We start from the raw sequence: 14443 nt of genomic DNA on the forward strand, positions 1-14443 counted from the left end.
TGGTTTTAGTAATACACCAGTCCATCATTTCATAGCTTCCGGGCTTTGAGCACACACATTTAGAAACAAACAAACATAACGTAAAAAAAAAAAAAACTTCAGATGTCTTAATAGTCGTAGATGGCCAGCTGCTGGAGAGGGGCACCTGTTGGGGCTTTCCCTCACTACCAGCAGAGAGACATCTGGAGACGCTCAGCAAACACACAGCAGTCATTTAAACACCTTTACATTGAATTACACCGAGAGCAAAACCTGGATACACTCCAGCTTTATATACAGAGGGAGGGAGAGAGGGAAAGAGAGAGAGAGTAAGGAAGAGGGTGAACCAGAGTCAACTGTGAGTCCTAGGAGATAGATAAAAGGAGGGAGGAACAGAGGGGGGAGAGATGAGGGAGGGAGAGAGAGAGAAAGAGAGAGAGAGAGAGAGAGAGAGAAAGAGAGAGAGGGAGGGTGAGAGAGAAGGACTCACATGAATCACACCATAGCCTGTAGGGGTATAACTGTCCACCAAAGCTACGGCTCGGTAAGTATTGCGGTTTTGCGTCATGGTTCGGTTCAGTTTTGGTACACTGGAAAAATGTAATGCCATTCACAATGTTCCTTGCATTGTCTGTTGTGACCGGATTGTTATGCTGGGCCTCTCAAGTTTCCACTCTGATGCTGCGTTTGTAACCATGTGGGAGGTGGAATTTACCAGTTCTGAAGTCGTAAATACCAGTTGGATTCATTCATGTGATTTGAACTCATTGAGAAATGGCGACTGGCTAATGGCCAACAAGCTGCAAACTATAAATTAAAAGTACAGCTATCATGCTTGTAAAAAAAACAAAAAAAAACAAACCCATTAATACATTGCTTTTTATAAATAATGTTTTGTAGTTGCATTTAACTGATGAAACTGCTGTTATAGAGAAGTGGGTGCTAAAGGATGATAAATGAGTTTCCCACTAGTAATTACCAGTTTGAGGGCCGTTCAATTGAGTTTTTCCTAGTCGTATGCTGTAAATCCCCACTTCCCACTTGGATGCGAACACACCCCAACACTGCTTCCTTCAGTGCCAGATGCATACCAAGGGGTGTGTCTGTAGCAAGGTACATCTCCCACTCCGGGGTAATCTGATGGGCTCTCACTGTGAAATTCATAAAAAATTCTGGCTTGCTTATTTAGCGTGTGTAATACTTGTTTGCTGAAATGGGTGCAAAAAGAATGTTTAGTAACGTGTCTCGGGCATTCTCACAAGGCGCTGAAACCCCCTATTCTCAACCACCGGGGGCATATCCGCTATAAACAAAAAAAACGTCAAAAATATCACTCTTATAATTGATTTGGCCCAGTCAGAATCAGCTGCCGAGGGCTGCTTGAATGCAGATGGGAGAAGATGTTGTTTCTTTGCGTTTCCGTCTTGCTCTGGTATACCGGTGTGATGTCGGCATAAACGTGTCGACATATTTGAGGCGTTTGCAGATGCATAGCCTGTTCTCGTTGAATGCGGCGACATACGGTTAACATTTTAGCCACAACTCTCTGTCCATCGCCGTCGTGATCTACCCGGAAAGCCAAAATGTTGCCAAACTGAAGATTGAAACAGTGATGGAGGAGCCCCCCCCCCCCACCACTCGCCATCGTACAGAACCAGTTCCCGGTTGCCCCTCACAAAAAGACAGTATGAAATGCGCCAATTAAGATATATCTTTTTTAAAGAGGCAGCCGTACAACACAGTGCAGGCATAGACTATAGGCCTCCTAATAAGTGTACCATTCGACCCCTAATAGCCAGGGGGGAGGGGTATAAAGTCATGACGATGATTCCAGAGATGTGAAATCAAGCCGTTTACAAGATCTCATCTCGCACTCCCTCCCTCTCTATTCATCCCTCTTTACCCAGCCTCAGGCAGACCTAGAGAGTCTGGCTAATTTGGCCCTGGCTCTGTGGTCTAACTCACAGCACCAGCGATAAGAGACGCCGTCGCGATGTTACCTGAGAGTTGACGGTCTGTCCCATGGGGATGCGGGAACACTCCAGAGCATACTGCTTCACACAGAAGTAGCAACCCTGAGAGAAAGAGAGAGAGAGGGAGACCGAGAAAGACAAGACAATTATAGAGGGAGAGAGCGAAAGACAAGGGTGAGAAGGAGAGAGAGAGATTTTAAAGTGCATATTGTGTGGTGCGGTTACAATGACGACAACAGTTCTAAACTCCTCTCCTGACACTGTGAGAAGGGAGGGGGGTGTAATATGGAGTGACAGAGAAAGGGCTAGAGGGAGAGAGAGAGAGAGGTGGAGGTTTAATATATAGAGAGAGGGGTGGAGGAGGTCTGTAGGCAGCAGTCTCACCTGGAAGGCCAGCTCCATCAGTACGATGCCCCCTGGGAGCGCCCTCTGGAGGTGGTACGCGGTGGTGCCTGAAACTGTGCTCTGCAGAGAAATACAACAGTATCTCAAGAGTTGATGAGGGTGATGATAGAGGGAATTTTGTATGTGTGTGTGTGTGTGTGTGTGTGTGTGTGTGTGTGTGTGTGTGTGTGTGTGTGTGTGTGAGTATATCCCGGTATGCCTTTCAGTCACGAAAAGTGTGTGTAAGTGTGTGTGTGAATAGCCTCATCTCTTGCATCACCACTACTGACCTTTGGGCTGTCCTCACTCCTGGCCTTGTTATAGGAGAAGGACTGCCTCTCTGACGAGAGTGAGCTGAGCATGGCTGCCCGGGCCCTGGCGATGCTGCAGGGAGGAGCGGAGGGAGAGACAAGCAGGGTTAGGGGTGAGGCAGAGCTGGAGAGACCAACGAGAGAGAGAGACCAACGAGAGAGAGAGAGAGAGACCAACGAGAGAGAGAGAGAGTGTGTGTGTGTGTGTGTGTGTGTGTGTATTCTCCTTTAAGCAGGGGTCCCAGAGACTGGCAACACAAAAGAGTGAATCACCCAGTCCTGGGCCAGAGGATGACAGAGACCGAGAGAAGCAGAAACAGCATCTGCCCAGTGGCTGCTACAGTTATATCACATCTGTGGCCAGAGGGATGTGGCTATTGGGGCTAGGATGTGATCACAACACATCTGATGACTAATGGATGAATGAACACTGCTCACAGTTCGGCTCACTGTCACAGAGAGGATTGTGGGAGGGAAATGTCCAATGTATCCATTACACATGGTAAATAAACCTGAAACTTGAGCTAGTATGGTGCAGAAAGATTGTTTGATTATATATATATATATATATGTGTGTGTAGCGATTTGAGGACCACTGGGCTCCCACTGAGACAAGACGTACCTGCGTGCTGGGGACTGTGGCCGGACCTGGACCAGGATGAAGCCCATACTCTGAAGGTACTGGACATACTGCTGGAGGAAGGTGTTAGAGATGTCCTGCAGCCAGGGCTCCTCTCTCAGCCGGGTAGGCAGCATATCAGCTGAGTCCGTACTGTAGCTACGGTCCCTGCCAGACGCCGTGGAGTCACTGGAGCAGTGGCGCTTCTGAAGAGGGGGAGGAGAAGAGAGGGGAGAGGGGGAGGAGAAGAGAGGGAGGAGAAGAGAGGGGAGAGTGGGAGGAGAAGAGAGGGGAGAGTGGGAGGAGAAGAGAGGGGAGAGGGGGAGGAGAAGAGAGGGGAGAGGGGGAGGAGAAGAGAGGGAAGAGGGGGAGGAGAAGAGAGGGAAGAGGGGGAGCGAAGGGGCGAAAATAGAGGTTTCTGGTTGAAAGATTGTTGGATGATTGCTGCTTGTTCCCTCCTGTTCTCAGAAATTCCCCAAGTTTGGGATGGTTTCCAAGATGTTATAACTAAAAGGGCATCTTTCAAAAGTAAGAAAGAAGTGAAAAACCACATGAGGAGTGTGTTGGAGTTAGGCCCCAAGGGAAAGCAGCCATGGTTGCTGTACCTTGACCTGTTGAGGTTGGACAATCTGCTCTTCTTGGATCTGCTTCCTGAACACGGGGTCAAAGAGCAGAGGGGTGGCGCAGTAGTGCACTAGCCTGGACGACTGCTTCAGAGTGTCCAAGTCCACCACCTGTGGAAAGTAAGGAAACATCTCTTTGTGGTCCTTCGAGTCGGATGTGAATTCTTCCTAGTATATATACCAAAAGCCCCAGAATGTTAATGCACGCATACACATGACAGATCCTAAGTGGCGCAGCGGTCTGAGGCACTGCTTGGCAGTGCTAGGGGCGCCACTACAGATCCGGGTTCGATCACAACCGCCCGTCATCAGGAGGCGCACAATTGGCTCAGCGTCGTCTGGGTCAGGGGAGGGTAAGGCCCGGGGGGTAGTAGATAGTCATTGTAAATAAAAAGGTGTTTTATATATGATTTTTTAATGTATTTTTACAATACACACACAGCCACCTACCCACCGTCACAACCACTGAGATCAACGTCCGGTTTTTCTAATGACACAATAAAAACAGTCTACTAAACGTTACACCGACAATGCGGCTAGTGGGCGTAGTACAGAGGAATCTGACTGAGATCACAATGCGGCTAGTGGGCGTAGTACAGAGGAATCTTTCTAATGACACAATAGTACAGAAAAACAGTCTGACTAAACGTTACACCGACAATGCGGTTAGTGGGCGTAGTACAGAGAATCTGACTGGAACGTTCAATGCAGCTAGTGGGCGTAGTACAGAGGAATCTGACTGGTTAAACGTTACCGACAATGCAGCTAGTGGGCGTAGTACAGAGGAATCTGACTCGTTAAACGTTACGCCGACAATGCGGCTAGTGGGCGTAGTACAGAGGAATCTGACTCGTTAAACGTTACGCCGACAATGCAGCTAGTGGGCGTAGTACAGAGGAATCTGACTCGTTAAACGTTACGCCGACAATGCGGTTAGTGGGCGTAGTACAGAGGAATCTGACTCGTTAAACGTTACGCCGACAATGCAGCTAGTGGGCGTAGTACAGAGGAATCTGACTCGTTAAACGTTACGCCGACAATGCGGCTAGTGGGCGTAGTACAGAGGAATCTGACTGGTTCAATGCAGCTAGTGGGCGTAGTACAGAGGAATCTGACTCGTTAAACGTTACGCCGACAATGCGGCTAGTGGGCGTAGTACAGAGGAATCTGACTCGTTAAACGTTACGCCGACAATGCGGTTAGTGGGCGTAGTACAGAGGAATCTGACTGGTTAAACGTTACGCCGACACGTGTGTGTGTGTGTGATATAGGAGGGAAGGGGAGACAGACAGAAGACAACACCGTCTGTTGAGCTGATGTGATCTCCTCTCATATCTAATCCATCACATCAGTGATAGAGTCGGGAATCCATGGGCGGGCCGGCAGGCAGATCTGAGGAGACCTAAAGGGCCAGTGAAGGGAGATGGGTCCCCCACTGTGGATGGACCAAGTCAGGCAACCAGCCAGCCAGCCATCTGACTGGGCAGTAATGGATGAGCCTGCTCTGGTGAGAGGTAACTTACTGAGAGGAGTAGGAGCACACACAGGGAACACAGACAATGTCATCACCAGGCACTAGCTCAATAGACAAGAGTCTAATTGGGACGGACTACTGGTGGTGTTTGTGGTGTTACTGTTTATACTGTAGCCAACAGTTATTCACACTGTTGTTTTCATCCATCTTCCTTTCATGATGAAGGTAGCTGGGGGAAACACACGCACCACATTGCTTTTTTGTGAAAAGAGTGTTTCAGAAACATGAACGAATGTCAACACACACTTGATTTTTTTTCCATTGATACGGTACGCTGCGCCGGTGTGTTCCAGAGATGTGCCGTCCGTGACGATGACGTAATGTTGGGTAACAATTCATTGTCACGCAAAATGACCACGGCATTGTCATAATTGTAATGAGTCTTCGAAAATTCCCTGCGATTTACCTAATGAATACAACTAAGCCTCTCTTCCTAGCCGTCCGGTTCTGCTCTTAAAACTTTACCCTATTCATGTCAAAAACGTAAGTCTATCTAATTGAATATAAAGCTAAATCCCCCCTTCACCTAAAATGTATTAAGACGATTATCACATATTTTTGTGGTTATTGTCCATAATTGTCGTGATTATATGATTATTGCGCCAGCCCTTAGCCGCATGTCAAGATCTTGCAGTGCCTCTGATGAAAGCACTGGTGGGCTGGTGCTCGGGAGTCCCAGGACACCTACAATACTGTGAAGTCTACTGTCCCACAATGCTTGCTAGAATATCAACTTAAGAGTTGCCGTCTCTCATTAAGAGCGGCTCAAATGCTCCAGCTTGCAAACTTTGTAAATGAGTTGTACTATTGAAAATGGGGACAACTTCAAAATAATCTCGTATTTATTTATCCTTGCCAAAGTCCCAGAATACTAAAACATGGCAATAGTTAAATATACATCAATTAGCTACAGTGCATTAAAAAAAAGTTCAGACAACCATTTGCGCCCACATGCAAATGTGTGTAAATGTATTTGAGATGGAGAGCCGCTGTGTGCGTAACCTGCCAGCACCTGTGAACTCAACGCATTTGCAAGACACACTACATGACCGAGAGTATGAGGACATTTCCACTTCGCAATAACAGCACTTACAGTTGACCTGGGGCAGCTCTAGCAGGCAGAAATTTAACAAGCTGACCTGTTGGAAAGGTGGCATCGTATGACGGTGCCACACTGAAAGTCACTGAGCCCTTCAGTAAGACCATTCTACAGCCAATGTTTGTCTATGGAGATTGCATGGCTGTGTGCTCAATTGTATACACCAGTCAGCAACAGGTGTTGCTGAAGTAGCAGAATCCACTAATTTGAAGGGGTGTCCACATACTTTGGTATATATAGTGTAGATAGCGCCGATTGTCAGACAGAGAGGAGCTGATATTTCTCCTCAGCAGAGCCGTTTACGGTGCTGCGTGTGCGTGTTTGTGTCCATTGGCCTGTCATAGGGAGGGAAATGGCTAAAATGGAGGGTCCTCCGTGGCTCAGTTGGTAAAAGCATGGCGCTTGAGACGCCAGGGTTGCGTGTTCCGACTCCCACGAGACATGAGTACGAAAAATGAATGAAAATGTACACCCTCACCGCTATAAGTAACTCTGGAGAAGAGCTTCTGCTAAACGACTCAAGTGTCAAATGTGATGTAAAATGGTTGCGGTAGATCGGTACTTACAGAGATTGGCATGTTGGACTGAGCTGACCTCTGCTGCCAAGTCACAAACAGGTTCTCAATCTTCATCTGCTTCTCCATCTCTGTCAACATGGAGATAAATCCACACAAAACACTCATTGGTCACACAGCCCCGCGGCGGGTCCAGAATGGCACCCTAAATCCCTTTAGTGCACTACCCATAGGGCTCTGGTCAAATGTAGTGCACTATAAAGGGGAATAGGGTGCCATTACTACAGGCAATAGGGCAGCCTTACAGTTCCCAGGGTCATGTCGCCATCCCTCAGAGCTAAAAGCCATCTGCCTGTCTCTGTTAGGGCCAAGAACTAACCATCGCCCTCTCCTCAATCAGCCTAGCTGTCTACTTCATCTTTGCTCCTGTCCGCCTGGCTGCTGGATGGACTGGTGTGGCTCACATTGTATCAAACAAACATAACTAGAGAATCCTGTACTCTAACCCCCCCCATTAAACCTTTTACAACACATTAACATTGGTTGTGTTATAAAAAAAATATCCACTTCATTCTCAACCTATGTAATATTGCATTAGTTAAACTGTAGGAAAGTAGATGGCACAGTATGTATTAGTTATATGGCGACGGTGGGTGAGGAGCGGAGTGACCATATCTGACCATTAAATCTTAAATATAAACCTTACATTATCTTAGAACATATACAGTGTTTATACACATTGGGCCCATATCTGACCTCTCCTCTCTGCAGCCTTGACCTCTAGTAGCTGGGCCCCGTGCCGAGCCACCACGTCGGCCCCGTCCTGAGCGCTGGCCAGGGGGCGGCCCATCCCGATGTCCCGGAGGGCTTCGTCAAAGGGCACCAGTTCTGAGGGGAAGTGGAGGGGGGCCAGGGAGCGGACGGAGCTAGCCAGCTTGCCCTGGTCCTTGCTGGGTACGGGGGGCACTGGGCTCCTCAGCAGGGCATCAGCCTCCAAGGTTGGGTTCAGGAACGGGTTGGGCTCCTGGAGAGAAGAAGAAGATGAGTCAGAGCGAGAGAGATTGAGAGAGGAAGAGAGAGGAAGCAGGAGATGATGAGAGGGGGAGCAAGAGAGATAAAGGGGAGAGAGAAAGTAGATGATAGGAGGGAGCGAGACAGATGAATCGAGAGAGGGAACAGAGAAAGAGTCAAATAAGGAGGAGAATAGAGGGGGAGCGAGAGAGAGATGGAGAGAGATAGAGAAGAAGATGAAAGGCAGAATGAGAGCGATGGAGTGAGTGCGAGGGGGCGTAGAAGCTGTGAGGCGCTCTCCAAGTTATTGAACAAGTAACTTTCTGGTATATGAACATGCCACGACAATGATTATGTTATTAAATACACATGAACGCGGTGCCTGAAACAAGCCATGGGTTGTTATCAACAACAAAAAAATGCGACTCATATCTGACAAATCTGAATCCCAATTCCACTGTGTAAAAAACAAACTACCAGGACACAAGTTGTACACACACATTTTAGATGAACCTAAAAGGTAGAAACCTATCCCGTAAACATCAAAATGTACAGAGCAACTGTGGTAGGGCTGAAACCATGATCTAGTTGATATGCCTAACAGAACTAGGACAGAGCCCTTGACTCAAACTGTGGCAGGGATTGGTGAAGCTCTAGAGATGGCACAGAGACTCATGGACAGCATGTCCTGACTGACACTGCACAGCTAATATGTCCATACCCCTCCTCTCCGGGGAACTTTTGCACAAGTTAGTGCAACGGAGCAGCTTAACGGCTGCTGGGCAGGACCAAGGCAACGGACGAGGAAGAGGAGGGCCCAGACGCCCCAGGGTGGCAGAACCCTCTGTCCAGTGTCTGTCTTGTGCCCGCAGGGCAGGGGGGGGACGGGGGGGGATGGGTTGAACTGGGCACTGGTGCCCACTGTGCTCCTCATCAGGACAGTGACAGATGACAGTCTGCGGGGGCAAATTTTCCGTCGCTCTGATTCTGCCTTCTGTCAGCATTCGTTAGTGGAGAGGCGATTAAGAGTGAGAGCATCGAGGGAGAAACAGGAGAAAGTTTGGGAGCTTTTCTTTTCCTTTTAATTTGACATTTTTGCACTCCAATCGGTTGTTGCGCGGTGGCAAAATGTTAGAAGGATGTTTAAATCACATGACCCCCCCAAAAAGCATTGTAAAACAAAATGCAGTGTGTGTATCCTCTTATGTTCCCAGTAAAAAGAAAAGCGGCAGAGCAAAACTGTTTCTATGACAGATTAAATACAGAATGTTATTTTTGCAAAATCATCTCAAAGCCCTAAAAATACGTCTCGCCTTTCTTCCGTCTCCTGTGTATCGGCACTCGTGCAGACTGCTCAGAAATGATAGGCATTCTTTGTTTTTGACCCCAGAGCTACGGAACTAAAAACACGGGGCTGTGAAGTCAGAGAGCTGAGTGATTCTCTTCACTGTGGTCCCAAATGGCATCCCATTCCCTACAGAGCACCGTGGGCCCTGGTTAAAAGCAGTGCACTAACAAGGAGTAGGGTGAGAATTAGCACACAGCCATTCTCTCTGCTCCTCTCCTCGCGCATATCAAAAGGAGTGAGAGATACAAGGACGCTGACGGGAACGTTGACTGAAAAGGAGAAGCAAAAGAAGAGGAACAGGAGGAATGAGGAAGGGAGGCCTCGGTGCCGACATGTCATACCAAGGTAGGGAGGAAGAGGGAGGGATGATCAGAGAGTGGGAAGAAAACTAGGTCATGTTGATGTTCCGTATTAAAAGACCAAGGAGAATCTACTGAGTACACCAAACGTGGCGTGTGCCAAATGGCGTCCCCCCCATGTCGTGCTCTACTCTTGACCAGGGCCCAATAGGGCTCCGATCAAAACAAGCGCAATAGGAATATTAAAACTGCTGCCATTTAAAACTCCGATGGGAAAAGAGACGTGGGAGGGGATTTAGTGACAAGACCCCCTCCCAGCTTTCGCTAAGAAGAGAAGCAAGAAAGCAGAGGAGAGAGTGGGAAATCAAAGAAAGGCAATAGCAGGTAGCCTACCCACTAGAGGGAAAGAGGGCAGTGTGTCTGTGTGTGTGTGTCTGTGTGTGTGTGTGTGTGTGTGTGTGTGTGTGTGTGTGTGTGTGTGTGTGTGTGTGTGTGTGTGTATACACAGTACCTGCTAGTGTGAAAGGAATCTCAGTCCCCACCCGCAGGAGTTGACAGCTGTGTGTACCCTGCTGTACCACCAGACACTGCCGTTACACTAACCAACAGACTGATTCCACCTGACTGAACCCCCATTTAAACCACCAGGACATTGTTCCCAATCGTAACATTGCACCATCTGTATATTGTGTGTGGGCATATGTTTCATACTTATAGACCACAGTTATGCTGCACGAAAGAGTGGTAGACCGTGACGAATTCAAGCAGATGGCTGTGCCATGCGTGAGACTGTGCGTTTACCTGATCAGGTCTTGGTGGGCAGGTGTGTCTGATTTAGATACGGTACCTCACTGATGGCGATGGTGTGCGCGTGAGCGTTCGACTGTGGTTACTGGAAGTATGACAGCTCCGTGTGTGATTGGCAGTGTCGTAAGGCGACGGTCAGCGCCACTTCACCAGGTCAAATTCGTGGTACACGTAAATGTACCCGGCGAGTGAAGGTGATTCTGAGAAACGGTTTACCTGTTTGAGGTCTGCGTGGGCCGGTGTGTCTGAGAAGCAGTAGTGGTGGAAGAGGCCCATCTTCTGGTTGAGGAGACAGTGGACAACGTGGGACCTGGCATTCTGCCACTGGACGAGCCTGACCAGTCCCCGGTTCAGAGACACACCAAGGTCCACCGACCAGTTATAGGTGTACAGGGTCACCTGGAGAGGGAGAGGGCAGGAGATGGAGAGAGACATAGATCAACACTGAGATTGAGATCAACCCACCTCACATAGCCTACGGGTGGAAATAAATGGGCCAAATTGTGTCATACATACCCCCACCCACCCACAACTCATTCCCCCACCTCCTCTCCTCACCTTCTTATCCAGGATGTGTATGAGGAGGAACCTCTGTCTTGGGGCCACGCCCCTCGAGGCCTGCCCTGGGCTGAAACAATCAGACTGCTCCAAGGCCTCGAAGCGCTGGAAGCCCTTATGAGCTGGACCAATAGGGAGAGAGAAGACAGTGAGAGTGGGACGCAGGGGAAGGATGCAGACCAGGTTTGGGGTCAATGCCATTTATTTCAGTCAATACCCGAAAGTAAACTGAAATTCCAATTCAATTTTGTCTTTATCGACAAGCAATGAGGCGCATTGGAATTGGAATTTCAGTTCCTGGATTGACTGAAATGTAATGGAATCGACCCCAACCTGACACAGCAGACAGAGGACAGACAGGAGAGAACCGGAGCTGAACCAGACTCTAGCGCAGTCTCCAAGATAAGGATGGTACAGTAAGGATGGACTCAGGCCGACAATCAGTTTAACAAGGGGACCTTAATAATGTCACAGACTGAGAATCTTGCATCTCGTATGATCATCAAGTATATGATTACCATCAAGTATATTACCATCTGACCATCAAGTATATGACTAAACGGACAGAAAGTCACCCTATGGTGGGAAAGTGATTTCTGAACACGGTGCTATTAAGATGAAATAGACGGTTCTCATTACGTCCTATCAGACAGAGAATATCTCAGCAGGGTTTTGTAAGCCCCCCAAAGACCAGATGCATACAATTATTCACAGATCCATTCTTCGGGAGGCATGCAGGGGGCTACTCCACTGCTGCCTTTAGAGCAGGCAGAGAAGAAGGGGGGAAAAAACATTTCCTTTCTAAGAAATTGACTATTATTTTGCCAGACGGCCAGAGAGTTAAGCTTGAAGATAAATTGTAGCCCTTTATGAGAGTAGAAATTGTGAGATTTGAGTTGACATTTGGAATTGAACTATAAAAGTTTGGAGGGAGACGAGACAGAAGAAACTGTGTGAACTCTTCATATTCCACAGGTATAAGGTCATCCGTATGAAGCCACGTAAGCAACATGGTTATATGATGCACAGCTCACAACATGCATTCAGTGAAGAATTCAGTGAAGCATTCAGTACAAATCCTGTTTTTTTTACCGTTCTTTTTTTGGGACACATTCTTTGAGGCTTAAATGGGTAAATAGAACCATTAATAATGTCTTAGAAAATTCTACATGAATTTAAAACATATACATAAAACCAGAATAGCCCAGAGCCAGCGTTGCTTGGTTGGGGCTGGCTGGGGGTGAACTTAAGTGTGAACGTACTATGAGTAGGGGGGCAGAATGAGACTTATGTGTGAACATACTCTGCCCCCTCCTCATAGTATGTTCACACGTAAGTCTCACTCTGCCCCCTCCTCATAGTATGTTCACACGTAAGTCTCACTCTGCCCCCTCCTCATAGTAGGTTCACACGTAAGTCTTACTCTGCCCCCTCCTCATAGTAAGACTTACGTGTGAACCATACTATGAGGGGGGTGAGACTTACGTGTGAACATACTATGAGGAGGGGGTGAGACTTACGTGTGAACATACTATGAGGAGGGGGCAGAGTGAGACTTACGTGGTGAACATACTATGAGGAGGGGGCAGAGTGAGACTTACGTGTGAACATACTATGAGGGGGCAGAGTGAGACTTACGTGTGAACATACTATGAGGGGGCAGAGTGAGGGGAACATACTATGAGGAGGGGGCAGAGTGAGACTTACGTGTGAACATACTATGAGGAGGGGGCAGAGTGAGACTTACGTGTGAACATACTATGAGGAGGGGGCAGAGTGAGACTTACGTGTGAACCTACTATGAGGAGGGGGCAGAGTGAGACTTACGTGTGAACATACTATGAGGAGGGGGCAGAGTGAGACTTACGTGTGAACATACTATGAGGAGGGGGCAGAGTGAGACTTACGTGTGAACATACTATATGAGGAGGGGGCAGAGTGAGACTTACGTGTGAACATACTATGAGGAGGGGGCAGAGTGAGACTTACGTGTGAACATACTATGAGGAGGGGGCAGAGTGAGACTTACGTGTGAACATACTATGAGGAGGGGGCAGAGTGAGACTTACGTGTGAACATACTATGAGGAGGGGGCAGAGTGAGACTTACGTGTGAACATACTATGAGGAGGGGGCAGAGTGAGACTTACGTGTGAACATACTATGAGGAGGGGGCAGAGTGAGACTTACGTGTGAACATACTATGAGGAGGGGGCAGAGTGAGACTTACGTGTGAACATACTATGAGGAGGGGGCAGAGTGAGACTTACGTGTGAACCTACTATGAGGAGGGGGCAGAGTGAGACTTACGTGTGAACCTACTATGAGGAGGGGGCAGAGTGAGACTTACGTGTGAACATAGTATGAGGAGGGGGCAGAGTGAGACTTACGTGTGAACCTACTAATCTCAGGGATGTTTTCATCATCTGAACTGTCTTCTGTGGGCAAACGGAGATGAGCACAAACAAACAGCATGATATTGGCAGGGTGCAGGCAGAGACAACAAGACAGTTCTACAGTAGCTACACAGAGATACTCCGCTAACACTACAGACAGACATGCTTGCAAAAGAAAGAAATAATAAATCACAGCAACAGCGGTGATTGTCAGAGAGGGACAGAGGAGAGAGACTCGAACCCAAAGCGCAGGAGCAGACATGTCGTGACAGGGTGATTGTCAGAGGGACAGAGGAGAGAGACTATAACCAAAAGCGCAGGAGCAGACATGTCGTGACAGGGTGATTGTCAGAGGGACAGAGGAGAGAGACTCGAAACCAAAGCGCAGGAGCAGACATGTCGTGACAGGGTAAGCTTAGAAATAATGCCTTCGTGTACATCATGCACTTTAGTCTTCTACACCCATCACCAGTTGATAATTAGTAATAGCTAATAGTAACATGCCATTGGAGTGTTGTTTTTGAAGTGAGAGAATCTAACAGATTTGATGCAATGAGTAATTTAGAAGTAAATTAGCAGCAAACTGTTCCAGGTTGGGTTAGGATAGAGTATTTGGGTTCGGGCCCAGTTCTGCTATGGAGTGCCTGTTTGCTGGGTGGCTGAGCATCGTAATAATATCTCTCAGTATATGCTGATGTAGTATTTCCCATTTTTTCATTTCTCAATTTGCTGCTGCCATAAAGTCAGTTAGTAAAGCATGGTTGACCACAGAATCCCAAAGTTACAGAGGAGAAAAAGGTACCACATCATTTTTTTTTTTCTTCCAAAAAACTAAATAAGGAAATGAGGCATAATTTGAGGTATAAAATAATCATCAAATAGTACCAAAGGGCAATGACTATGTTAAACTCCATGAATCTAAAAAGTCAATAAAATCAAGGGTCGAACAAACGGCACCCGTAGCAGAATTGCTAAGAGCCGGATGCAT

General features: G+C 47.7%; 1 protein-coding gene across 5 annotated transcripts in view; it reads right to left on the bottom strand.

Annotated features, from left to right (window-relative positions):
- LOC118358648 (KICSTOR complex protein SZT2) overlaps window positions 1–14443 on the bottom strand; it is a 110701-nt gene that overhangs the window by 18930 nt on the left and 77328 nt on the right. For 4 of the 5 annotated variants that reach the window (XM_052480282.1, XM_052480284.1, XM_052480285.1 and 1 more), the window contains 10 exons: window positions 13450–13497; window positions 11061–11182; window positions 10719–10901; window positions 7794–8061; window positions 7089–7168; window positions 3872–4000; window positions 3270–3472; window positions 2627–2720; window positions 2337–2417; window positions 1980–2054 (listed from right to left, as the gene is read on the bottom strand). In XM_052480282.1, the coding sequence (XP_052336242.1) occupies window positions 1980–2054; window positions 2337–2417; window positions 2627–2720; window positions 3270–3472; window positions 3872–4000; window positions 7089–7168; window positions 7794–8061; window positions 10719–10901; window positions 11061–11182; window positions 13450–13497 (1283 nt within the window). The remainder of the gene's footprint in view (window positions 1–1979; window positions 2055–2336; window positions 2418–2626; window positions 2721–3269; window positions 3473–3871; window positions 4001–7088; window positions 7169–7793; window positions 8062–10718; window positions 10902–11060; window positions 11183–13449; window positions 13498–14443) is intronic. The other variant, XM_052480283.1, reaches the window with a different exon arrangement.

The sequence above is a fragment of the Oncorhynchus keta genome, chromosome 26, assembly GCF_023373465.1.
Source record: "Oncorhynchus keta strain PuntledgeMale-10-30-2019 chromosome 26, Oket_V2, whole genome shotgun sequence".
In the NCBI taxonomy this organism is placed as follows: Eukaryota; Metazoa; Chordata; class Actinopteri; order Salmoniformes; family Salmonidae; genus Oncorhynchus; species Oncorhynchus keta.